This window comes from Cryptomeria japonica, chromosome 9, assembly GCF_030272615.1.
Source record: "Cryptomeria japonica chromosome 9, Sugi_1.0, whole genome shotgun sequence".
Taxonomy (NCBI): domain Eukaryota; kingdom Viridiplantae; phylum Streptophyta; class Pinopsida; order Cupressales; family Cupressaceae; genus Cryptomeria; species Cryptomeria japonica.
Window position 1 is genome coordinate 597,334,398 of NC_081413.1, and position 26,911 is coordinate 597,361,308.

General features: G+C 33.1%; 4 protein-coding genes across 7 annotated transcripts; all 4 read right to left on the reverse strand.

Moving 5' to 3' along the window:
* Positions 1-1,457: 1,457 nt before the first annotated feature.
* LOC131858545 (disease resistance protein RPV1-like) lies at positions 1,458-3,169 on the reverse strand. The gene is made up of 2 exons (XM_059211818.1): positions 1,736-3,169; positions 1,458-1,583 (listed from the first exon to the last, which is right to left on the reverse strand). Exons 1-2 carry the CDS (start codon positions 3,167-3,169, stop codon positions 1,458-1,460), a joined length of 1,560 nt encoding a protein of 519 aa, XP_059067801.1.
* A 6-nt stretch (positions 3,170-3,175) lies between these two features.
* LOC131074486 (disease resistance protein Roq1-like) lies at positions 3,176-4,670 on the reverse strand. Its single transcript, XM_059211253.1, has 2 exons — positions 3,569-4,670; positions 3,176-3,475 (listed from the first exon to the last, which is right to left on the reverse strand). Exons 1-2 carry the CDS (start codon positions 4,660-4,662, stop codon positions 3,454-3,456), a joined length of 1,116 nt encoding a protein of 371 aa, XP_059067236.1. The 5' UTR covers positions 4,663-4,670; the 3' UTR covers positions 3,176-3,453.
* Positions 4,671-18,727: 14,057 nt separating this feature from the next.
* Positions 18,728-22,996, reverse strand: LOC131074488 (disease resistance protein TAO1). Of its 4 annotated transcripts, none has more exons than XM_058011111.2 (5): positions 22,112-22,996; positions 20,958-21,978; positions 20,465-20,809; positions 19,097-20,324; positions 18,728-19,008 (listed from the first exon to the last, which is right to left on the reverse strand). In XM_058011111.2, exons 4-5 carry the CDS (start codon positions 20,144-20,146, stop codon positions 18,769-18,771), a joined length of 1,290 nt encoding a protein of 429 aa, XP_057867094.2. In that variant the 5' UTR covers positions 20,147-20,324; positions 20,465-20,809; positions 20,958-21,978; positions 22,112-22,996; the 3' UTR covers positions 18,728-18,768. The 4 variants fall into 4 exon arrangements, with proteins under 4 accessions (XP_057867094.2, XP_057867093.2, XP_057867096.2 ...); XM_058011110.2 differs by having other exon boundaries at positions 19,097-20,360; XM_058011113.2 differs by having other exon boundaries at positions 18,728-18,999; positions 19,097-20,809.
* Positions 21,060-21,476, reverse strand: LOC131858546 (disease resistance protein L6-like). The gene has a single exon (XM_059211819.1). It carries the CDS (start codon positions 21,474-21,476, stop codon positions 21,060-21,062), a length of 417 nt encoding a protein of 138 aa, XP_059067802.1.
* Positions 22,997-26,911: the final 3,915 nt, after the last annotated feature.

The window sequence follows — 26,911 nt, forward strand, 5'->3', positions numbered from 1 at the left end:
ACCCTAACCTTGATACTAACACTAATATGTGAAAATCGATAATGTTTAAGAAAGTAAAAAGAGAAATGTAATAATTTGGAGTTACTTTCTGAGGAGTCAATTGAAGACTACTTAATATCAATGATAATGCAGTTGTGAAAAACAAAACGAGATGTGTACATCTCAAAGATGCTATTTCATTAAACATTGACTAAACATTTCCTCTATTCTCATCAATATATTCACGAATTTCTAACCCTAACCCTATTGAAACCCTAGCCATAATTTAACCGTAATACATACCTTAATCATATCTCTCATTCTAATTTTAACCTTGACCCTAATTTTCTCTTTTGTTAATTGGTGAATTGATATATATAATTTACATTTTTCCAATTGCATTATTTTGACATGTTTTGAAAATAATTGTACATAATAATCATCCAAATGATTTTATAAAATTTTTGAAAAAATAATATAATTGTAAACCGAACTAAATAATTTTAAGAATACAACAAAACTTTAACACTAATAAATTATTATCTATTATAATAATAGAATATTATTATCATTTTAAATAATACCATCTTTGATCTTGATAATACTATTAATAATGACATATTGGTGACAGTATTAAAAAAAATTTAGAAACTAATTTCAACAATAATATGAATGAAGTACATTTTTTTACTAAAATCTCAAAAGAAACGTTATGTTATGTCTCCACTCAGCCTTGATGAAGTTTGGTAAACTATACTACATTTATTCTGAATTGTGTTGGCCTTAAGTATTATAACTAAAGTAATATTACTTCTAAAATTTGTGAGAAGTACTGGTTAATATATATGGACTTTGGATGTCTACTATAAATTGTCTAAAAGTTAAATTATCCTTTATCATGGCCACCGCATGTTCTATAATTACTTTCAAAAGATAATCAAGGAAGACTTCATGGTGCCAAGTATCCACTGTGTTCTCACAAGAGACAAAGCTGATATCATTAATAAATATAGCCAAGAAAAAGAGGAATAAACAAATTAGCGGGCAGGATTGGTTGATATTATTTCCTAAAATATCCATGAAAAAATATTTAATATATAAAATGTTATAGAAAATTACATTAGAAACTGGAATGCTATTGAATAAAGATACTAATATAATTAACAATATCAACTTGACAAAAGCACCTGTAAATGTCTGAAAGCCTCCACAACTCTCTTCTCTTCTCCCGTCACAACCAATGCTTTCTCCACTTCTCCTTTTACCTCTTCAACTGCTCCATATGGGTGATTTATCTTTACCGTTGGTTGGGGAAGTCGAATGTAATTGTGCATCGTGGAATATTGTGTGATGATAGCTGTCCATACCCATTTACCCTCCTCCAACTCCGTAGGCTCACCCCACATAGTTGCATTACTGTGGTTGAAATACAATCTAGTATTTGGAGATTTACAATTCATAACAAAACAGAAAAGAATTCAGCAGGCAGAGGATTGCCGTTTGATGGATGGTCTAGAGCTGATCTTCTGGTTAGCAAAGGAGTCAACCACGGAGAGATTGGAAAAGTCAAAGGAGTTTAGAAGTGAGGCCGCATCAGGGACCGCCTGCGTCCATATTTATGTTTCGTTGGGCCATATCTGCAAATTCTTTGCAAATCAACACGCAATTCTTTGCAAATAAACACATTCAGTCAATGCACAATCAACTGAAAATAATAGAAATTACATATGCCTAATATTCTATTAATTATCATTACCTGCATGCTTCGAATGCATCCTTCAACAACTGATATGCTGATTGCTTTGAGATCCAGTCGACTCAATCTTTCCATGCCCTCCAAACTTTCTATACCTGCCTCCTTCCACCTCGTATGCACTCTCAGCAACACCAATTCTCTGCAATGTTCCAAACCTGCTATTTTCTTCACTCCATGGCACTCTCTCAGTTCGAAGTGTCGGAGAAAATTGTATTGTGCAAAATTGGGAAGTGCATCCAACTCAGGGCACCCAGTTATTCTCATTGTTTGAATTCTTACCAGACTATAAATACCCCTTATGTTCCTCAGGATTTTACACCTTTCCAATTCTATCCTCTTCACTGTCATTGGTAGCACATCTATCTCTGTTAGATGCTTATTGAGCGAAAGCATGAGAGATTCAAGGGCTGGACAACAATCTTCGGAGATGGAAATCTTGCACACTTTAATCAAACGTAGATTTATACTCTTAAGGTTGCGGAAAGAAGAAGAAAATGGCCTCGCTCCAAGATCCAATTCGCTGATTGAGCATTGAGATATTTCCAGTGTTTGAAGATTAATTAACAGCCTAAATGATTTTGATAAGGATTTAACTCCTGAACTGAATATTTGTAAATTCTCTAAGAGATTAAGACACCCCAAAGATTCAGGTAGACATTCCAGTTTGTAACAATTATAAATTTCAAGAGAAGTCAAGGAAGACAAATCTCCAATAGATGTTGGTAGGCTTGTCAACAACTCACTTCCAATGCTCAACTTTTGCAACTTACTCAGTTGGCCGATGTTCCATGGTACCTCCCTTAACTTCTTACATTGCAACCACCTTTGTTGTTTAAATAGATAAAGCTCTGTCAATGAGGCCAAATTTGTTACATGACGAGGCAACTCTTCCAATCGCTCACAACCAGAGAGCTTCAAATACTCTAGCCCTGTCATGTTTTCAAGAATGTCTGACTCTAAGATGAGGTTAGAACATGCTTCTAAGTTGAGCTGTTGCAGGAGTGTGAGCTCCTTGAAAGAGACTGGCAACATCCTCAATTTTTTGCAATTGGACAAATCAAGATGCCTCAAACTTCTCAAATTACCAAAATTGTTGGGTAGTAATGATAGCTCTCCACAATGATTTAACTCCAGGTGCTCCAACGATTGAAGAAGACAAAATTCATCCGGCAGACTCCTCAGACCCCAAAACTCGCTCCGACCTCTCATGGCTATCTTTTTCAATTGTCTGAGACATCCTATTGACTCTGGAAATCTTTGGAAGTGTGAGCACTCAGAAATCAGCAACTCTCTTAATTGCACAGGAGCCTGCAACAAATTCTCAATGAGATTAACTAAGAGCAAACAATAATAAAAAATATTGAAGTCAAGCAGCTCATTAAAGACGATACTTGCATTCCTGTCAGTCTCCCATAGTTCTTCTAAGTGATGCATCACACCCAACCTTTCGTAGATTTCTAAAACCCTCAAATTTTCCAATGAATTCAAAAGCCAAAGATTTCTCTGCTTGATGTCAAAGCAGCGAAGCCATACCAGCTCCCTTGATAGATCACCAATCACTTGAATATAATAATTTCCTCTAACTTGAAGAAGTTTTAATCCCAACGAAGAGGATGGCAGGCTACGAAATCCTCTGCTCGTGTTAACTATGACCTCTCCACCCTGGGAACATCGAAGAATCTCCTCAACCTCGCTTGTTGATTCTGCTCTTGTAGCCTTTATTGCTCGAATGGCAATTCCCTTTATAATACAAACAAAAAATAAATGAAAAAATTATGGAAACGTTAAGCTTCTTGGAAGCAAGAATGAAACAGATATAGGTAGTAACATTACCTGCATTTCATTGTCAACATTAAAATCTGGTTGGGAGACCAAAGTCTGTAGGGTGACTGACGATTTGATATTTCTCTTCCCAAATCTCTTAAGTGATCATGCATTCTTATACGATCACCATCATCAACTTCAACAAGACACTTATTCAACAGACTTTCCCAACTACACAACCCACTCCCAGTTGATCCATCCCATGCTGCAATGGCTGAAGTTTTTTCCTCTCCAATGAAGAAACAAGCTACATCCAAAAATGCTTCTTTCTCTTCATGGTCTAAAGCATCATAGCTTATTTTTAGCCTATTTTTAATATCATCAGGCAGTATTCTAACGATCTTTTGTAATTGATTCTCCCAATAATCTTTGTTGAATTTGCCATATAACTGTCCTCCATATACTTTGAGAGACAATGGTAAGCCCTGACAAACATTTATGAATTTTTCTACAAGCTTCTCAAATCCATTGAGTGGACATGGTTTTAAGAAAGCATGCCAACAAAAAAGTTGCTTGGCATGAAGTGGATCTATTGATTTCATTTTATATATAGACGAGATGCCCCAACATTGAAGTACTTCAAGTTTTCTTGTAGTGACTACAATCAAACTATCTGATCCTAGATTATCTTTTTCAGGTACTAGAGCATCCAATTGATCTACACTATCCACATCATCTAGAACAAGAAGCACCCGAACAGATCTCATGCGAGAGGCAAGAATACCCTTCCCTTCTTCTATATTTTCAACTGATACACCTTGAAGACCGAGATCCTCTAGGAGTTTTTGCTGTTTCTTATGTAATGCACTTTTAGAATCAGCATCTCTAATATCTAATAAAAAACTGGACTTTTCCATATTTTTATACTTATTATTATATATCTGCTTAGCAAGAGTGGTTTTGCCAGAGCCACCCATGCCCCAAATTCCCACGATTTGCACAGTGTAATGGTTTTCTGCAGACTGAAGTGTTGTTCTTTCAAAATCCTTGACAGCTTCATCTAGACCAACTGGATGTTTAGCAACTACAAATGGTACAATTTTTACTACTTTCAAGACACGAATAACAATATTCTTGACCAGCATCCCCTCGTCACTGAACATATCAACAAATTGAAACAGGGCAAACATCGTTTAACATGACATGTATACAGAAAAATAAGAAAAAAAATGAAAACCACTGAATGCAGAGAAGAGTAAGTGCTGAAGACACTACTCACTTCTTGTTATTAAGGATCTCGCCGACATTGTAGGAAACTCTGTTGACTGCATTCTTCCACTCCTGGATCTTTTCTGAGCTGTATCTACCCTTCTTTGTGTGTCTGGAGAACGCATCAGCATACATTCCTTTCTCATGTCGGATGTCACCAGGCTGAAGATGGTAGAAAATAGGAATAATCTGGGTACCAGTTTTAAGCATATATGAAAGTTCAGCCAAACAAGTTTTAAGGATGGAATTGTTTGTCAATTCCATCCCACCTTTTATTTTGTTGTCACTGAGCAAATTAGTTATTTTCATATATGCGGTGGATGAGATGTACGTTGCATCACTAATTAATAACAGGACATGAGTTTACAATAATGGAAACACTGATCCTACAGCTTTACTAGTCGAAACAATTTTAAAAATGGCAACAATTGATGGTGCCAAAGCAGTCTTATAGGACAAAGAAATTGGAAAGAAAGTCAAGCGAGTGCATGTCAATTCCATGATTATGCCTTTTAACTCTCGGTTTTTTTGTTTCAATATTAGTGTTTTACGAAATAAATAAACAACCTAGATGAAAATTATTTAACTCCATATGTACGTCTTCTTTAATGAAAAGATCGTAGATTGGTGTTTTCTGAATTGGTAATCTACAATAATGTGATTCTCTATGTTTGAAATTGATTCTGATTCTATACTTCAATTAAATTCTTACACTCGGGATTATAAAAATGAAAGCACAATTATTAATATGTAAGAAAAATGCTAGAAAATATTTATTTTATTTGTAAACTATCTCCTTTTTATCATAATTGCATTTAGTTTCAATTTAGATTTCATGAATCGGGGCTATATATTGCTTGGCTTACACTTGCCCTTGTCTATTGAGGTAAATCAAACCCAAAATCTTCCCCATTTGTTTTTATGGTTTTTTCTATTAAAGAAAAGTAATGACAGTAATCATTTTTTTTTTTTTATCAATATCATTTAAAGAAGCCTTAATTGGATGTTGTTAAGAATTATATCAAGCAATGATTTTAGGAACTTCAATTTTATGTCATCAAGAAAAAAAAAACTTGTGTTCTTGCAATCATCATTAGGAGAATGTCATATTAATACGGCCCAAGATTGAGTGGATAGGCGAGAGCAAGCTTAGATTCTTGTTTCTTGTGACTACAATGCCTTGGTGGGACATGATGTTTTGGCTTGGACTAGCAGTGATTTGTTTGTGAAGTACTATGTTTTTGCAGGATATAGGTAGCTTGGTAGGCAAATGTTTGGTGACACTAAGGTCCCTTGGTGGAAACATTTTTGGTACAATTTTTCGTGGCTCAAATGCAACTTCTTCATGTAGTTGGTGGCTCAAAATCGGTATCTTACTTGGGACAATTTGTGCAAGTGTGAGTTTTTGGGCCCCTCGATGTGTGTGTTGTGTCGTAATAATGATGAAAGTGTTTCTCATCTCTTTTTCCAATGTTCTTTCTCTAGGGAGATTTGGCAATTTTGGTGTGGGTGTGTGGAACAAGGCCTGTTGGCATGTCTCTTCTTTGGCTAAGTTTTTTTACCATTGGGGCAAGGCCCTTTTTACGACCTATTTCCTTCAATTTGCTTGGGCTCTTGGCTCCTCCTTTATTATCTAGAATATCTAGTTGGAGAGGAATCGAAGGATTTTTCAAGATGTGATGTTGGTGGCTCCTCTCTTGTGGTCGAAAATTCTTCATTCTTTCAAAGAAACTGTTTCGACAAAATGTGATTTGATGAAAATATTGGATCCTCGAGATGTTGGTTGTTGCAATCATCTTCATCTTCCTCCACAACAAGAACAGATCCTGAGATTTAGATGTAGACATTCTCTTTGGAAGATTAATAGGGAGGGGTGCTGGTCTCGTTCTCCTCCGGGATTTTTCAAGCTCAACATGGATGATTCTTCTTGGGGAAACCCTAGTCATGCTAGTATTGGTGGAGTTGGTCGAGATAGTTCTAAGACTGTGCAGTCTATCTTTTCTGTTTAGAAGGGTCTTCATACTAACAATTTGATGGAGGCTCTTGCCATTTATTCTAGTTTTTCCATAATACATAAAACAAATGCCGACATATAGGATAATGCCTTAGTTTTCTTCTCCATGTTAGATTTTATGGTATGCAGCATTACAAGTCTAGTATACAAAACGAGGACTGAGAATGTTGACTCCCTGATGTGCAATGGTCAGTGGATCATACGTAATCGAATGATATTAACAGTAAATGAGGTATGCATTCAAAATTGGTGTACAAATTATTAAAATAGAGCAAACTTTGCTTTACTGTAGTGTAGAAAATAGAGTAGGAATATAGAACACTCCAATTTTGAATGGATAGTATAGAACTACTCACAAAAATAGATATAACTCTTGCCCAAGTTTATCTCATAGCAAGGTGTAATGCACAAGGATTATCCATATAGAAATAGCTATGATACTAGGGGTAATTCTTCACAAACTAGACTTGATAGATTGAAAATAAACGGTCCTCACATTCTTTTCATAGCTAAAACAAAAGAGTTTCTTTGACAACCAGGTAAGCTTTGACACCAAAAAAATCTTAAACAATATTTCCCTTCAGTGGACCACATATTCAACTAATATTTCCCTTCTTAACACCTAACATATGCCATATGGTCTTTTCTCAAAATGTAACTATTTGGCTTTCACGCATATACCTTCTTCTGCTAAATGATCAATGCATATGTAGGATTAACATAACAAAGGGTATTGTGTAAGGATATACCTTGATATTCTTATGAACTATATGACAAATATCATTATCTTAAAAAATATAACCATTATTCCAATTTCCTCTCACAAACTATTGCTACATGTTTTCGATGGTTGAAGCAAGATTTAAAGTAAATTGAGTGTTTTAAAAAATATCATATTAAATAGCTCAATTTAATAGAGGATTATAATGTAAATGTTTATATGGAAGTAAAAGTTAAGTGGAAGGTGAAAATATTAATGGTTAAAAATTAGTGTCTATTATTTTAGATATGAAATGGATAGGTGGAGAATTTTTGTAACAAGGGGTTGGTGGAGTTAGAATGACGCCATATCCTGGAGTGTTTAATTTATAATGAGATTCATATCAAGTACGAAGAAAACTTGAATGTCAACAATCTAACTATCTTGTTTAGGGAAAAAAAATTTACACACAAATATGACTGAAGGAAGTAGAATGAATCTTTACAAATTTGTTTTTCTGTCATTTTAATTTCCTTCATTTGGGAGCATTGCAATTCATTTCAGCCATGCCAAAACATTGTTGGACTTCCCTTCTTTGCTTGAGCTATTTTTTTTAAGTAATTCAAACAAAGGATGTCTTCCTGTGTTTTTAGACCATGGTTGTCAAAAGATTGGTAATATTACTAGTATAGGAGATTGGTACTGACACTAAAATAGGAGAAGGGGGTACTTGGGGATTACAATTTTTTAAATATAATCCAATAATTTATAAGTTTTCTACATTATAACTGAAAATATCATGACATTGGACTTTCAAGACAAGAACATTATCAAAGCTTAACATTAACTTTAAAGTTTTAACACACAAATACCATTGTGTCAAATAGTCAAAGTTCACGAATCGTACTATTATTACATATTTCAATATTTGATTTCAATATTAAATTTCAAAAATGTTGATAGCCCAATAAGTTGATATGCATACAAAAGATAAAAATTAGAAATAAAAAATATATTGTCTACACTTCTATGTCATCCACGTATGTGTCCTCAGCTATGATGCTCTCCAAATACTCATCACTCTCAAGCTTGAGTTCCTTTGTTGGTAGTAGAACAAAAGGTAAATCACTAAGGTCATATGCTTCAACCACTTCATCACGAAGGTTGCAACTTCTGCATCAAGTGAAATCTAGTTTTATTTTGCTAAAGAACCCTCCTTGTACCTAGGGTTTACATTAGAGAGAGGGAGCGAAGTGAACTATGATTGTACAACAAGTTCTCCACTTTCTTTGAACCTGATTGGTTACTCTTTAGTGAATGAATAAAACCATAATTACTCCAATTTCTCTCACAAGATGAAGAGTTGTCTACTTGTGAGAGAAACCTTATTTCAAATGACTGCAATTTAGGAATTTCTCCTCCTTGGTTCCACCACAACTCTATAGGGTCTTTCTTTGCATGCATATCATATAAAGCTTCCATGAAAAAAAAATCACCATGCCCACATGAAAACTTATTCCGTTGTGTCCTTATAATTGAAGCATCCTCAACTCGACCATAAGTATTTTATATTGCAGCCCGAAATCCCTTCATTACCTCTCTATCCTCATATGGATCCCTCTTATTGGTCACTTGTATATCATACCATTTATTATTTAAGGCATAGGCAACACAATGAAGGAGTGTGTTAAGTTTGTTTCATCTTCCATGTATCTTTTCTTCTACCAGAAAGATCTCTTGCATCTATTATTTTCTTAAGTTCTCTTTCACACATGGAATCTATTTCTTCATAAATTTCTCCCAAACATGGCTTGTCTAAATTTTGAAATTTTATCACCTTACACATGGGCTTAATAAAGTCCATATCAAATTTAACATCAGCCCAAAAATGGCCATCAAGGACCATGCCTCTCACCTCAACTATAGTATTCGATATAGATTGTCTTTAAGTTGTCAATACATCACTGGCTATTTTGGAACACAAAGCTCCATTGACTTCACAAAGACACTTAAGAAGAATAAAAAAAGAAGCCAACCATGTATCAATAGGTTTGAAAAGTTCCATTAGAAGTTACCAATATCTTTCAGTGCATTATTCAACGAACACACATAACATGGTGTCCAAAATATATGCCTATACCTTTTTTCCACCACCCATGCTTACTACTTTACAAATAAAGGCATCATTTGTAACAAATTGGACTACATATGATGCTCCCACCTCCTCTATTGTCACATAGTTGGTTATGAAGAAAGTTTGCATTTTTCTCTTGCCTTGAACAATCTATTGCCTTCAAAAATTAAGGTCATTTGTTGCATGTTACCATGATATTATTAACTAGTGGACAACTTTTAACATTTGTGTTAGAAAATAGGATATTAGAATATTAATCATTATTAAAAAGTATAAATTAAATGAAATAATAATCATGCATGCATAAATGTACACATTACACAAGATATACATGGGGAAAACCCTTTCAACTAAAAAACCCATAAAGCATCATTTTATTAAAACTATTACAAATGCAGCCTATCAAAATATAGACTAGAACTTGGGGACACTCTTCCATTACTTCCACATGGCTAATAATATCTCTTGTGCATGGTCTTATAGCTCACCATAAAGCTCCAAATTCACATGCCTCTCAAATGAGAGAGAACCTCCTTAATTATAGGAGGAAGGGTGACTTCACTAGTCACACCTTTTCAAATAGCCCCCCATTGAAAAATAATTAATAATCTAGTTGTTATTAGATTATAATTATTTCAAATGGAATATGCTTGTAAAGCATACACTATATAATATAACCTTATGCTAGCACTCGCACCAAAAGGAGGTGCAATAGTTATGCCAATAGTAATTTATGCAGAGATTCTTATGAATTTGATAAGAGCTATAATATAATTGACAAAATCTATAAGATCAAGCATATATTGTAGACGAATCAAATAAATACATAAACTTTAAAAGAAGAAAATAAAACATAAGTAAAGATAACAATAAAGTTAACATCCTATAGACTCATTGATAATTTGACCAAATGTGTACAATTCCTAGCAAAAAATCACCTAGAATTAAGCTTTTCTAATTTCTTTTATTCTTGATCATTTCAATCCTCTAAAGACATCCATATATGGGTTGGGTTGAACTCCTATCAAAGAAGAAACCAAAAATTCTCACAAGATCTTAGATGAAAGTATGTCAATATTTGTTCCTATCAAAGTCTTCATGACCATTTACAAAGATGTATCTGAACTCCTTTCAAAGAAGAAATCAAGACTTCTCACATTATATTAGATCAAAATATGTCAATATTAGATTCCTTTGTTTCATGCAATTATATTGTTAAGTAATTGTTGAATATCCTCCAATGTTACCTTACTTTTGAGACATTTTTAAAAAGTGCAATTTAAGACTTTTCGAGTGGAGGGAAATCAAAGAGATTTATGGCTCACATGTGTAATTTTATTTTTTATATTGTGAAACAATGACAATAGTATCTTTAAAAAGGAAACATAACTACAATTTCATATCATACCAAACTCAAATATCTCAAGGAGATGGAAAAAGAAACTATATGACATTGATTCTTGTTTTGGGGCCATTGAAAATTCTATTGGTCGCTTATTAAAGGTTGATGGAACCACCTCCTCCATGGGTCTTTCTACCTTTACACGCATTATTAATGATATTTAAATCTTCATACCTCTTGATAGAGATGTCATTTTCATGGTTGGGGATAGGCCATGGACTCAGTCATTAGATTATGAAGATCTCCCCTTTCAATGTCATTGTTTCTTCTCTACTAGTCACTTGGACACAAATTATTATTTCTCACACTAGAAAGGCACTACCACTTGGCGGAAGGATGCTAATGGTGATCACTTGACTACCCTAGCTTTGGATTCTTCATTTGATGACTATTCACAAGCTGATGATGACTCCTTCCATGATGATGTTTTGTTTCCTGCTACTAGTGTGGCCTCTTTAGGCCATATGGATACTACTCTACCTCTTGTTGTTGGTGTCACCAACTCTAGCCTCATGTACCTTACTTCGTCAGTACTTCTTGTTTTTCTCTAGCCTTTAGTGGATGAAGTATTGCCTAGTCAACGTTATGTTCCTTGTGATGACAACCTCACTAAGGGGATTCCTCTTGCTCCTCTTTGTGATGGCATTCCAAATGATAGTATTGTCTAGACTCTTGTTCACTAATGGGGGAAAGATCATTCTTCCTCCTCTTTCCAAACTCTTCCTCAAGTTGTGGGTGAAGTTTCTACCCACCCTTGTTATGGGTTGCTAGTAGTTTTATTAGTGAATTGTAAGTGGTCTATTATGGCCTATGTTGTCAATTGTATGTTATTGACCAATCGTAAGTATCATTTTTCATTTATCTTTGTATAGGGTTAGCACCCATGTTTTGTTGCGTTTATAATAAAAAATATTATTAAATTTTAAGCATTGTTGAATATTATTGAAGTCCAATAATTATTTTAATTTTTTAAGTGAAAAAAAGTTCCCACCCAAAAATGCCTCCATCTATAAAAAAAATTGAATTCCTTTTCTAGCATATTTTTAAAATAAACTAAAAACAAAATCTTGTTTTCCTTTTGTGAATGATTATTCAAAAAAACTAATAATGAATTAGGAATACATAAGTATTCTCATCACAAGCATGGACCAAAAGAGAGAACATTATAAATACTTTAATTTTTTCCCTTAGCATAATTTGCAATTTAATAAAAGATTTTGTTTGACTTTTACAAAGTGAAAATGTGGAATTCTCCAAGGAAAATAAACTTCAATAAATTTAAAATCTGGAACTTCTAATTTTTCTTATGTGAAAAAATCCAAAATATTATAATAGCATTTGATTATCTTGCTCTAACATAATTTTGAAGAAAAATAGATGAAAAATAGTTGAAAAAATAAGTATCCCTAGTATAGATAGGGATTACTATTATAGTTCCTATTTTACAAAAACATTTATTTATGTTACTAAAAATTAAAGCGCATATTCCTTCTTAATCAATATACAAAAATGTCGGTCCTCGTGTGTAAAATAGATGAACAAACCAACCTATTCATACGTATTGAGAAATAACCATGAAGAAAACAAATTGCTTGCAAAATACAAATATTTCAACACAAGTTTCCCAAAAAGGAATTCAATTCATTAATAATTCATTAATGCCATTTAACTTATTTAACAATTCAAAGAAGCTTGCTCCCTAAGAAAACTGGATTGTCACTATCCATATGGGTTGCAACATACTTACAGGTCACATGTTTGTTATCTATATCTAGATCTCTTAAGTCCACAACTACTTTCTCAAATATGGCTAGGATATACTTTAAGAATTGGTCCTTGGAAAATGAGTACCTATTATGCACATTATTAATAATGAAAAATTGTTGGTATGAAAGAAGATATAATAGAAAGATGTCACCCCCACCCTAACCCTTTTATACTAGTTGGGTGACTTGGTCAACAGATGAGCATCCATATTCACCACACTAAGAAAGATCTATATATAGTAATCGATTGTTACAATAGTTGTTATTATGAGATGGAAAAAATCAATCCACTTTATTAATGAATAAGAATGCTCCTAACCTTATCCATGTGCCCTTGTGGAATTACAAAGATGGATAAAGATGCATTGTTTTTGTGTGATTAATAAAGATTGAATTGATCAGTCAAATGTGGGTTTCAAATAACTCTTTTTGTTTCTCCCTTAATCAATAGTTATAGTTTGAGCTTCAACTCTCTACCTCCACATTTCCAACTACTAAGAGAGGAGCTTGATGTTCTTTCTATTTTGTTTTATATTTGACCCCAACAACTCCCTCACATAGCCTACTCTATTTTGTCCAAATTGAACAACTAGCAACTAACTTTCTATATTGACAAAGAAAAATTCATAATATGTCGATACTCTGATTTTCTAGGCAAACCATCTCTATGAATTTTCTTGTGATTATATTATTGGCAGAAGGACTTAGAATTCATTTTATAAAATTAATGACTGTTAAAAATAGGGTTTTCTCATTTCTCTTCTCTCCAAATGAATCGACATTCCTCATCTGAAGAAGTATAAATTCAAAGTAGCCACTTGTGCCTAACCTATCGAATGGTGCATATGGAATACATGTCACGCAACTACAAAGTGAACATCTCAGTTGATGATGGGGAGTTGCCATTCATAGAACACATAACAGATGACATCCTAGGACGAGTTTTCAACACTCATTGTTACCAGGACAGAAAGAGCATCAAGAGGCTAATTGGAGATGAAATCCTATTTTCATAGGTAAGGTGTATTATCTTCCCATCTCAATTGATCTCCATCTTCTTATCGAATGCTTTAGATTTGTTGCAATCTTTCTCAATGTTGGAGTTGATAGCACACAAGGTAGTTAGGGATGTTTTCCTCCTTGGAAACAAACTTCTCATGGCAGTTCAATAGCATGATTTATGGAAGGGTCAAGCCCACATTGGGGTTATTTTCCCTCGACACTTTCTACTTAATGGGCATGCATTTCTCTTAGTTTATGATAATATTAAACACACACTCGAGATGCAGAGCTATAGATATGTATAACATGCTATGGAACGACATCATAGGGTGCTTGGACAAGATTTAATTGATAATGTTCAGAAGAAGATCAATGCTCTGTTAGTGCTATTGGGCCATGATCACATTGAAGCTCCTCCTGTTGCAGATGACGCCCCATCGCATGTCCAACCTCTGTTCCCAGACCTCAACACTCCAACAGAAAGACCTACACCGGCTCATAATGTAGCAGATAATGCAAGCACCTCATACCACCCACAAACAGAAGAGATTGTAAATATTATGGAACAACAAGGAGAAAATGAAATTCAACCAGATGTAATGGAAGAATAAAATCAGGTGTTGTTATTCTTCATTTTGTTCGATAGAGGATGTTAATAGTTTTTTATCTATCTAGTTCGACAGTGTAGACACGTAAAATCCTATTTTGTATCGTATGCTCACAAGAACCTACTTGTATCCTCAAACATTCATTATCATATTAATATATAACTAGCAAAATCACCTTGGTGTGCAATGGGTACGTCGAAGAGGTGTGGATATTGAAATAGGGGAGCATTCTAAAAATTCCTCAATATTACAACTAAATAGCATGGAGAGCATAAAACATGTAAATTGAAGAGACGAGTGGCAATAATGTTCAGCAAACTGCCATATTGCAAATCATAAGTGTTAATAATTTTCACAAATAAAAATAATTTACTACATGAAGATCAATTGTTTATCTCCAATATCAAATCATTCACCTGAAAATATGATCAATGTCCAATAGATTGTTAGATTGGAGGTAATTCTATAGAAGACAATTATTTAAACACTTCATATACTATGACAAAATATGAGAATAAAGAAATATTTTCTAATACTACATAATACATGGTTGATATGTTTTGAAAGATAATTACTTTGAAATGAACGAGATATCTAGAATAATAGTAAATTATTTAAGAATTGTAGCATTCAAGTAAAGGTCATAGAGACATTACTCACATAATATTGTAGATATTAAGCTTCATTTTTAAAAAACTAGAGGTCTAAAGATAGTGACGCATAAATGAATCACATAAAGATGATAAGATCAATTTTATTTTTTATTTTTTTAAGACATAGGTTGAAATTTGTAAACTATAGAAATTGGTAAATAAACAATAATAAAGTAATAGAATGCATCTAAGAAAATAAAATTTTCCATCAATTGAGCCTGTTAAATTTTATTAGATGCATAGTTGATTATCCTTCTATTATTTATTTGATAATTAGGATAAATAGTTTAAATGTTAATAAGTATATGTTGATGGTGAGATAAATGGTTAGGTGCTTCTAAGAAGAGGTGAACAAGATTCTAAAGGTTCAAGATACAAAGTTTGAGAGCATGGAGCAAGTTCAAAATAATATCTAACAAAATTAAGGTTGCATGTATGAAAATATTCAAAATTTCAAGATAAATAATAGAATTTAATATTAGATCACATGAAAAACTTTTTTAAAAAGCATATTTTTAATCACATATAAAGCTAAATACTTTATATTTGTGTATCTCAATTGTATTATCTAAAATAATTATATGATGCTTATTATTCTCTAATACATTATGACCTTTAAATGATAAATAGTTTAAATATTAATAGTGTATATGTTGATGGTGAGATAAATGATTAGGTACTTCTAACAACTATCATTCTTATATATTAAAGGTGAACAAGTTCAAGATGCAAAGTTCGAGATCATGGAGCAAGTTCAAAATAATATCTAATAAAATAAGATTGTAGGTGTGATAATCATAACTACTACTATGATACTAAACCAAAACAAAATGTAGAATTATCAATCTAACATAGCTTCAAAATATCAAGAGATATAATAAAATTTAATATTAGATTGCCTGACAAGTTGAAATAACATTTTTTTACCACATATAAAACTAAATACTTGTAACCTCTTTATCAAATTTATTATATAAATTTGTATATTTCAATTATGTTACCTAAAATAATTATATGGTGCTTATTACTATTTTACATTATGACATTGAAATGATAAATAGTTTAAATGTTAATAATTTATATGTTGATGGTGGATTAAATGATTAGGTGCTTCTAAAAACTATCATTGTTAGATGTTAGAGGTAAACATATAAAATTTTGAAATACAAATTCAAGATCATGGAGCAAGTTCAAATAATATCTAATAAAATTAAGGTTGCGGGTATAAAAATCATAATTGCAATTACGAGACCAAACCAAAATAAAATGTAGGACTGCCAATCTAACAAAGCTACAAAATTTTGATATAAATAATAGAATTTAATATTAAATCAAATACCAAGTTAAAAAAGCATCTTTTTAATCACATTTAAAATTAAATATTTTTAACCTCTTATCAATTATATTACATATTTATGTATCTCAATTATATTATATTTTCAATTATATCATATAAAATATTATATGTTGCTTTTTATATAATAAATTTATCTAAATGTTTATAGAAAGTATAATTAACATCTCCAAAACAAAATTATTTAATAATTAAATAGAAAATAATAAATTCTAATTATATTATTTATATTTAAAAATTTATTTAAAATATAAAAAATCAATACATAAATATAAATATTTTATTATTATTATATTTTATTAATGAGCCATTAAAAAATGTTAAACATATGCAACTACCAAGACTTTGAATGATGGGCTTGTTAATAATTAATAAAAAATAGGTTATCACTCACTCGGTCCAGAAAAAAGGAAGGGAAAGCACTTTGTCAAGAAGTTTGAGGAGCAATTATGCCCTTCACGGTAATGTGGCGGGGGACAGATGCATAGCGTGTCAAATAGAGACTAGTTCGCGGTTCTAATGAATTATATGTCGTTGATTTTCTCTATGAGGTCGTCCATCTCATATAGAGACACCTTTGGCGAACAAGCTTATAGCCTTTTAAATAAATAAATAAATTTAAAAAAAAACTTTTAAAAGTAATATTTGCATAGAAATACTATCATGATAAAATAAAATTTGTTAAAAAGGCAATTTTAAAGTCAATATTTCTATTATGTACATTGTATAATGTTACATATGTTATATAGAAAAAGTTGTTAAAATAATTTTTTTTTATCTATTTTTAAATATTTTTAAATTTTTCCTTTTTCTTGGCTTCGCCAAAATATTTGCTTGTTAATATATAGCACCAATGGAAGTCCTCCTTAACTCACTCTATATTTGAGTAGAATCTATTGTTATTAGTGTGTTAGTTATGGTAAGGGATATGGATAGATGAAAACTACATCAAATGTGATAATTAGTCATTTTTCTAGTACTAAATCCATTGTTCTTGGCCAATGGTACTTAACATTATAAGAAATAGTCACCTTCTAAGATAGAGTTTGTTCTACTTCATTCAAAATAGCATGTCTATCCCCTAATACTGTCATTTCTTATTCTTTTACATTCATATTTATCAATAGATTGGTTCTATACTTGTCTATCATTTAGTGTTATGTGATTTATAATTATATCATAAAATGCTAAAAAAATGGAAATCTTCACTTCAACTTTGGATATCACCCATGACATATTTGAGTCTATCTAAAGATAATGATGCGTTAAACACTTTGAAGAATTAGTTTTCTTTTTAAATCTGCAATAAAAATAAATTATGACAATAACTCTCACACATCACATGAAGGGAATCATTAGGTAGGCAATATCATGGCATGTAATTCAAAATTTGGTGTTAAGTATCAATAAAAATAGATAAATATACTCATAGGTATTAAGAGTAGAGAGGAAATTTTCATTAAAAAAAATTTCTCAAGTATTGATGAAGACAATAAAAAGGGATGAGTTGGTGAAAGACATGGGAGGATTGTAATTGAAGGAGAAAGGTAAATATTATGGACAAAATTGTTTGAAATGTATATATTTGATACCCTTTCCATCATTGATGAATTCACTTCGGCTTCATACATATATCAAGTGTTTGACAACCTTGTTATATAGCATCACTTGAATACTGACATATGAACTTTACAATATAGAGAATTTGGATGTCATAAGGAAGGTTCCTTTTGTAAGTGTAGTATGAAATCTTGCGTATGCAATAGTTTACATAATACCAAACATTTTTCAAGTTGTGGGAATGCTAAGTAAGTTCATTATACGACAAAGAAAATAAAAATAAATACATGTAAAATGAGTGTCCAAGACTCCAAGTACTTGAAAGGAACTTTGAACAATTGCTTGATTTGTCATGGTACTCATGATATTGGTGAAGTGTTGAGTGTGCATTGATCTATTTATTCTTGTTGGGTTGGAGATTTTTATAAGAAGATATGTATTTATTCCTTTTTGTGAAGCATTAAGTTGGCCACAACACATTCTTGTAAGGAATCAATGTTGTCAAAGAGGTTTAGTAATAACTTATTGGTTTTAATAGTTAAATAGTGTTAAAATATGATTCGCTTAGAGTACAATTTATTCGTCGACGAATCTTACTTACCATTTAAGAACAAAACATATTGATGTGCAATATCATTTTATAATATAGATAGTTGAGAAAAAGAAAGTCTTAACTGGAAAAAAATAATAGTCAAACAAACATTATAGATTCTTTAGTACAACATGTACGTAATATCAAAAATTACATTGAAAAAATGAAATGCTATTAAAAATATATAACTATGAGATTTATATTTTTTTATTAATTTATTTATATATAAATATAATTAACAATATTAATTTGATAAAAACACCTGTAAATGCCTGAAAGCCTCCATAACTCTCCTCTTCTCCCGTCACAACCAATCCTTTCTCCACTTCTCCTTTTACCATTTCTCCACCAAATAAATAAATCTTTAATAGAAAGTCAAAAGAGTTGAGAAGCGAGGCCGCATCAGGGACCGCCCGCGTGCCTATTCCTGTTTCATCGGGCCATTTCTGCAAATTCTTTGCGAAACAACACATTCGGTCAATGCACAATCAACTCAAAATAATTAAAATTATATTTGCCTAATATTCTATTAATTATTATTACCTGCATGCTTCGAATGCACCCTTCAACACCTGATTTGCTGGCTGCTCTGAGATCCACGTGCATCAATCTTTCCATGCGCTCCAAACTTTGTATACCCGCCTCCTCCCACCTCGTATGCACTCTCAGCCTCTCCAATGCTCTGCAATGTTCCAAACCTGCTATTTTCTTATCTCCGTAGCAGCCTGTCAGTACAAAGTCTCGGAGAGAAGTTGATTGTGCAAAACTGGGAAGCGCATCCAACTCAGGGCACCCAATTATCCACAGCGTTTGAATGTTTACCAAACGATCAAGGCCCCTTATGTTCCTCACCATATCACACCCCAGCAATTCTATCCTCTTCACTGTGGTTGGTAGGACATCTATCTCTGTTAGATGCTTATTGTACCAAAGCCTGAGAGATTCAAGGCCTGGACAACAATCTTCGAAGATGGGAATCTTGCACACTTCAATCTTACGTAGATTTATCCCCTTAAGGTTGCGCAAAGAAGAAGAAATTGGCCTCGCTCCAAGATCCAATTCGCTGATTGAGCATTCGGATATTCCCAGTGTTTGAAGATTAATTAGCTGCCTAACTGATTTTGGTAAGGATTTAACTCCTGATGTCCTTACTTGTAAATTCTCTAAGAGATTAAGACACCCCAAAGATTCAGGTAGGCATTTCAGTTTGTGACACTTATCAATTTCAAGATAAGTCAAGGAAGACAAATCTCCAATAGATGTTGGCAGGCTTGTCAACAACTCACTTCCGATGCTGATCTTTTGTAACTTGCTCAGTTGGCCGATGTTCCATGGTACCTCCCTTAAGTTCTCTATATTAGATACATAAAGCTCTGTCAATGAGGCCTGATTTGTTATGTGACGAGGCAACTCTTCCAATTGCCTGCAACCATCGAGGTTCAAATACTCTAGCTCTGTCATGTTTTCAAAAATGACTAACTCTAAGATGAGGTTAGAACATCCTTCTAAGTTGAGGTATTGCATGAGTGCAAGGTCCTTGAAAGAGATTGACAAATTCCTCAATTCCACGCAATTCAACAAATCAAGGTGCATCAGATTACTCAAATCACCAAAACTGGTGGGTAGTGATGATAGCTCTCCACATGAAGTTAACTCCAGGTGCTCCAAAGATTGAAGAAGACAAAATTCATCCGGCAGACTCCTCACCTTGCTCCCACCTCTCACAACTATCTTTTTCAAATGCCCAAGGCATCCAATTGACTCTGGAAATCTTTGGAATTTTGAGCACTGAGAAATCGGCGACTCTCTTAATTGCACAGGAGCAAATTCTCAATGAGATCGACTAAACACGGACAACAATAAAAATATTGAAGTAAAGCTTTAAAGCAACTCATTTAAGAAGAGACTTACATTGCTGTTAGTCTCCCATAGTTCTTCTAAGTAATGCTCCCCACCCAGCCTTTCGCGGAGTTCTAAAACTCTCAAATTTTTCAATGAATTCAATGACCAAAGATTTCTCTGCTCAATGTCAAGCCAGCGGAGCCATACCAGATCTCTTGATAGATCACCAATCACTAGATTATAATAATTTCCACTGACCCAAAGAAGTTTTAATCCCAGTGAAGAGGATGACAAGCTACGAAATCCTCTGCTCGTGTTAACTATGATCTCTCCACCCTGGCAACATTGAGGAATCTGCTCAGCCTCGCTTGTTGATTCAGCTCTTGTAGCCTTTATTGCTCGAATGGCAATTCCCTTTGCAATACAAACAAAAATGAAATGAAAAAAATTGTGGAAACATTAAGCTTCATAAAGCAAAAATGAAATAAATATAGGTAGAGAAATCTTCATGGAAGCAAAAATGAAACAGATATAGATAGAGAAATAATAGTATTAACACTACCTGCATTTCATTGTCAAGAAATCTGGTGGGGAGACCAAAGTCTGCAGGGCAATTGATGATTTGCTATTTCTCTTCCCAAATCTTTTAAGTGATCATGCATTCTTATTCATCAACTTCAACAGAACACTTATTCAAGAGACTTTCCCAACTGCACAGTCCACTCCCAGTTGATCCGTCCCAAGCTGCAATGGCTGAAGTTTTTTCCTCTCCAATGAAGAAACAAGCTGCATCCAAAAATGCTTCTTTCTCTTCATGGTCTAAAGCATCGTAACTTACTTTTAGCCTATTTTTAATATCATCAGGTAGTATTCTAATGATCTTTTGTAATTGATTCTCCCAATAATCTTTGTTGAATTTGCCATATAACTGTCCTCCAAACGCTCTGAGAGACAATGGTAAGCCATGGCAAACTTTCATGAATTCTTCTACAAGTTTCTCAAATCCATTGAGTGGACTTGGTTTTAAGAAAGCATGCCAGCCAAAAAGCTGCTTGGCATGAAGTGGATCTAATGCTTTCATTTTATAATAGGACGAGATGCCCCGACATTGAAGTAGTTCAAGTTAATCCAACTACCCCATCCAAGACTATCTTTCTCAGGCACTAGAGCATCCAATTGATCTACATTGTCCACATCATCCAGAACAATGTCAAACGAGAGGCAAGAATACCCTTCCCTATTCTTCCCTTGTTCTATATTGTCAACCAATACACCTTGAAGACCAAGATCCTCTAAGAGTTTTTGCTGTTTCTTATGTAATGCACTTTTGGAATCAGCATCTCTAATATCTAATAAAAAACTGGACTTTTCCATATTTATATATTTATTATTATAAATCTGCTTAGCAAAATTCCCACTATTTGCACAGCGCAATGGTTTTTTTTGTAGACTGAAGTGTTGTTCTTTCAAAGTCTATGACAGCTTCATCTAAACCAACTGGATGTTCGGCAACTACAAATGGCACATTTTTTATTACTTTCAACACACGATTAACAATATTCTTGACCAGTCTCCCCTCGTCACTGAACATATCAACAAAATGAAACAGGGCAAACATCGTTTACCATGACATGTATACAGAAAAATAAGGAAAAAAATGAAAACCACTGAATGCAGAAAAGAGTAAGTGCTGAAGAAAAATTATGTACTACTCACTCCTTGTTATTAAGGATCTCGCCGACATTGTAGGAAACTATGTTGACTGCATTCTTCCACTCCTAGATCTTTTCTGAGCTGTATCTACCCTTCTTTTTTGTGTCTGGAGAACGCATCATCATACATTCCTTTTTCACGTCGGATGTCACCAGGCTGAAGATAGTAGAAAATAGGAATAATTTGGGTACCAGTGTTAAGCATATATGAAAGTTCAACCAAACACCAGGGGGATTGTGCATAGCTCTGTGAAAATATAGCTATATGAAGCGAAGCACTATGCATTGCTTCTCCAATTTCTTTGGGCAAATAATCCCCCAATTGAAACTCTTCTTTATCAAGAAAAACCCTAAATCCCATGGCAGAGAGGGTGTTATAGAGAGTAGCCGCAAGGGTTTGTTTGACATCAGGGCCACGATGGTTGATAAACACATCGTAGGGCAGTTTTTTCCCTGACATTGAGGATGTAGCAGAAGTAGATGGAGATGAAACGATCCCCTGAAAAGCATTTGTATCCAGAGTAGTAGAGGTACATGTATATGGCGTGGAATGGGATTGAGTTGAACAGAGAGAAAGAAAGAAAGAAACCCAATTGAAACAGGATGAAAACAGGATGCCTACACAACACGCCATGGAATCGGTAAAGCAATTTCTTCAGATGCGTTTGTATGCTCATTGTCTGCTTGACGACCACTGCTTGTAAAGCCATGGAATCGGGTTTAAGCTTTGACAGCAAGAAACAATAAAAGATAAATTAGAACGAAGGAAGGTGAAATGATATCTATGTATTTGCAAGAAAATCCTGATACAGATTAGGGATGATCACTGTCACTTGAGGAAGAAACGCAGAAGGATCTCAGTTGGTACAGCAGCAAAAGTGAATTATGATGGTGGGGCACAACGCGTAAAATGAACGCGGTTTGCCTCGAAAGCTGAATTATGTTTTTATGTTTATTCTATCTATTCATTTACGTCTGGTGGGGCACAACGTGGAAAATGAACTATTTTTCGTTTCTTTATGTTTATTCAATCCATTTGGTTATGGGAAAATAGATATTTTTGTTGTATAATTATGGGGAAGAGGATTTAGTAGTAGTACAATTTAATTTTGTGTCTTTCAAAATCTTATGTGTTAATGTCCAACAATTTTAATAAATTTGCATGACTTTTACGACTAGTTGATTGTTTGAATGTAAGGTTTGACCTTGTCATTATAATTTTGATGAGTTTATTGCATGTAGTAGTTAAAGGTGTCTCAAGCACCACTTTCTAAACCTTCTATCCATCATAGCCAATTAGCAAACTCCATCTTCGATTTTTCTTAATTAATAGTTGAACATATTCTCACAAAAATAATCTACATAAATACTTAAATATGAGAGAATTTATATATTAAATTATACAACTAAATAAATATAATATAATTTCTACATATAATGCTAATTAAAATATTAATTCTATTATTATTTGTATTTAATTTTAAAATATATTATTAAATTTAGTGAAAGATAATAAAATTATATTCATTATTACATATTATACGAGATATAGTGTACACTATTTAATATAAATGTTATATGCATAATATATTTTTATAAATAGTACCACTAAAATTAAATATAAATGTAATAAATATATAATTGGTGTATATAATTGTATGTGGTGAAAAATGATGATGATAACCATTGCAAAACCACAAAGATCCAACCACAACAAAACCCTAGTCCTACAATAAAGCATTCACCATACACCAATGAAGATATCTAAGAACATGCAAATCAACAAATTGAACAATAATATCATTCACATGTCAAATTGGGTTTCAATCTCCATTGATCTTGCTTGATATATTTGCTCTTAGATTTTGTATGTTCACAAGAGCTCAACAAATAATGGATTGTGGTTGTGAAGTCGCTTGATTGCAAAAAGGCTTGATTGCATAACTTGTACTGATTAGCTAGGGTTGTGAATGAATGAGAGAATCCTCTTATATAGAAGATGGTTTAGAAAATGGAGGGATAAGATTAAGAGGTGAAAGAAATAAATGGTCGGCTAGGATTAAAGGGTACATAGAAGAAATAATAAAATAATGAAGGGGGTAGGTAGAGGAAAATTAAGAGATAAATGACATGTGTCATTAAAAGAAAAAGCTAATGAATTAATTAAATAAATAAATATTTATTTAACTAATAGAGGAAGTGGGGCAAATTAAATAAATAAAATATTTATTTAATTTAGGAGAAGATAATTTAAATAAATAAAAATATTTATTTAAATGAAGAAAGGCTAGAACAGGCTAAATGAATTAAATAATTAAATAAGAATTTATTTAATTAATAGAAGACTTAGGATGAAGTAATTAAATAAATAAAAATATTTATTTAATTAAACGGGACAATTTTAGGTGTCTACAATAATATCTCTATATTTACATAATAATAATATTTATAAATTCTCTCCCCAATTGTTAGACTTACTTAGGCTCTTTCTTGGTTCTTTCATATTTTCTTATAATTTTTAGTGTGCCCCCTTTATCTTTCACGCTTGCCCCTCTATCTCTATCTTCTAATCTCTCTCTCTCCCTCTCTATCTATATTTTCCTCTCTCTAATTGTCTATATCACTTCATGCATTTTTATTAGAGCATATTTAATGAGAAGAATATTGATATTTTATATTTTTTAAACATTTATTTTTAAAAAATATTATGTAAGTTAAAATAATGTTGAGAAAAAAGGTGTCATTTCTTCTTTTTTTTTTGTATTTAAATTAATTTGTATCTAGAATTTGTTAGTCAAATTTTATTATAGCCTATTTTAATCTAACATTGTCCACACTTATAAACCATTTGATAACTTGGATTAGGTCACTTAATGTCCTCTTCATTACAAATTCAAATCCTAAGTTCTAAAATTTAAATCTAGTGACTACAAACCTAAATTTATAGGCATTTTATGGGTCATTTATACCTCTTTATCTATTTTGATATATCTCCCTCTCTCCCCCTCTCTTCTCTCATCCATCTCTCATCTTCTCTATCTCTATCTCCCTATTTCTCTTTCTATCTCCCTCTCACTCCTCTCCATCTCTTTCTAACCATATATATCTCTACCTATCTCTTTATCTCTCTATCTATTTCCCTATCCCTCTTTATATCTATATATTTCCCTCTATCTATATTTCTCCCTCCCCCTCTCTCCACCCCTTCTCTCTCTATCTCTCTCCATCTCTCCCCATCACTCCCTTCCTCACTCCTTCCCTATCCCATATCTATCTCTCTATCTCTACGACTCTCTCCCTTTCTCTTCCCATATATATATATATATATATATATATATATATATATATATATATATATATATATATATCTCTCTTTAACTTCCCATGTATCTTTTCCTCTCCCTTTTTTCACTCCCTCTCTTTTTCTATCCTTATTTTTCTTTCCCTCTCTCTATCCCCCCTCTCTCTGTCTCTATTTGTCTCTATCCACTCTCTCTTTGTTTTTTGTCTTTATCTATCTCTTGGTCTCCCTCTCACTATCTATTTATCACTCCCCCTCTCCCTCTCCCTCTATATCTCTATATCTCTATATCTCTCCCTCTCTATCTCCTTATCTCTCTGTATTTGTATCTCTCCCTCAATCTCTCTCTACCTCTATCCATTTCTCTCCCTTCCTCAGGCTCCATGTATCTTCATTTATACCTATATCTTCATCTTCCCCCCTCTATCTTTAAAAATGTCCCCATATCCATCCCTCTCCCTCTCTCTCCTTCTCCTCTTCCTAGACCTCTATATCTATATATTTTTCCTCTCTATATCTACATCTCCATATTTCTTCTTTCATCTCTTCCTCTATCTCTACCTCTTTATATCTCCATCTCTCTCTACCCCCACATGTTTTCCTCTCTCTGCCTTTCCCAATTTATAAGTTTTGTTTAAATCATGTTTGTATCCCTATCTCTATATTTGCATCTTTCTCACTCTCACATGCACACTCCATGTTTCTCCCACCCTATCTCTATATCTCTCTCACTAACACATATGCACTCAGTCATTATTTCTGGACTTTGCTATCTCTATCTCTATATCTATTTCTCACTCTTTCTATTACCTCTCTCTCTCTCTCTCTCTCTCTCTCTCTCTCTCTCTCTCTCTCTCTCTCTCTCTCTCTCTCTCTATATATATATATATATATATGCATGCATGCATGCATACATACATACATACATATATATATATATACATTCACCATATGAACACCATGTTTTTCATGTGGAAACCCAAATAGGGAAAAACCACGGTGGGAATTGGTACCCACAAGAATTGTGTGCTCTTTCAGAATGTGCCATGTTAGGAGCCTAGCCTGGTTAGGAGCTTACAAAGATGCCCTGTTAGGAGCAGACCCTGTTAGGAGTCACCTAGTTAAGGGATTTACCTCAACCCTATTAGGAGCTTTGACCTGTTAGGATCAACCTCACAAGAGGATTTAGAAATCAGTTGTTGAGTCACCCTATTAGGGGATTTACAATATAAGGCCTATTGGGACCTATTCACTTAAGGGATTTTATTTGTTGCAACTGTTAGGGAACAACAATGAATGATTTGGGTTTTGCACTACATTGCTTGCTTGGTTAGATCTGATTATGCTACAACTCTGCAACACTGGCATATCTCTCATACTCTGGTTCAGCTTCACTCTCTTCTCAAAAATCACTGACCGACCCAACAAACATTAACAATACCAACATAAATAACTTTTATAACTAGGTCGGCAACTAAACCCTAGAAACATCAAGGTTTTATA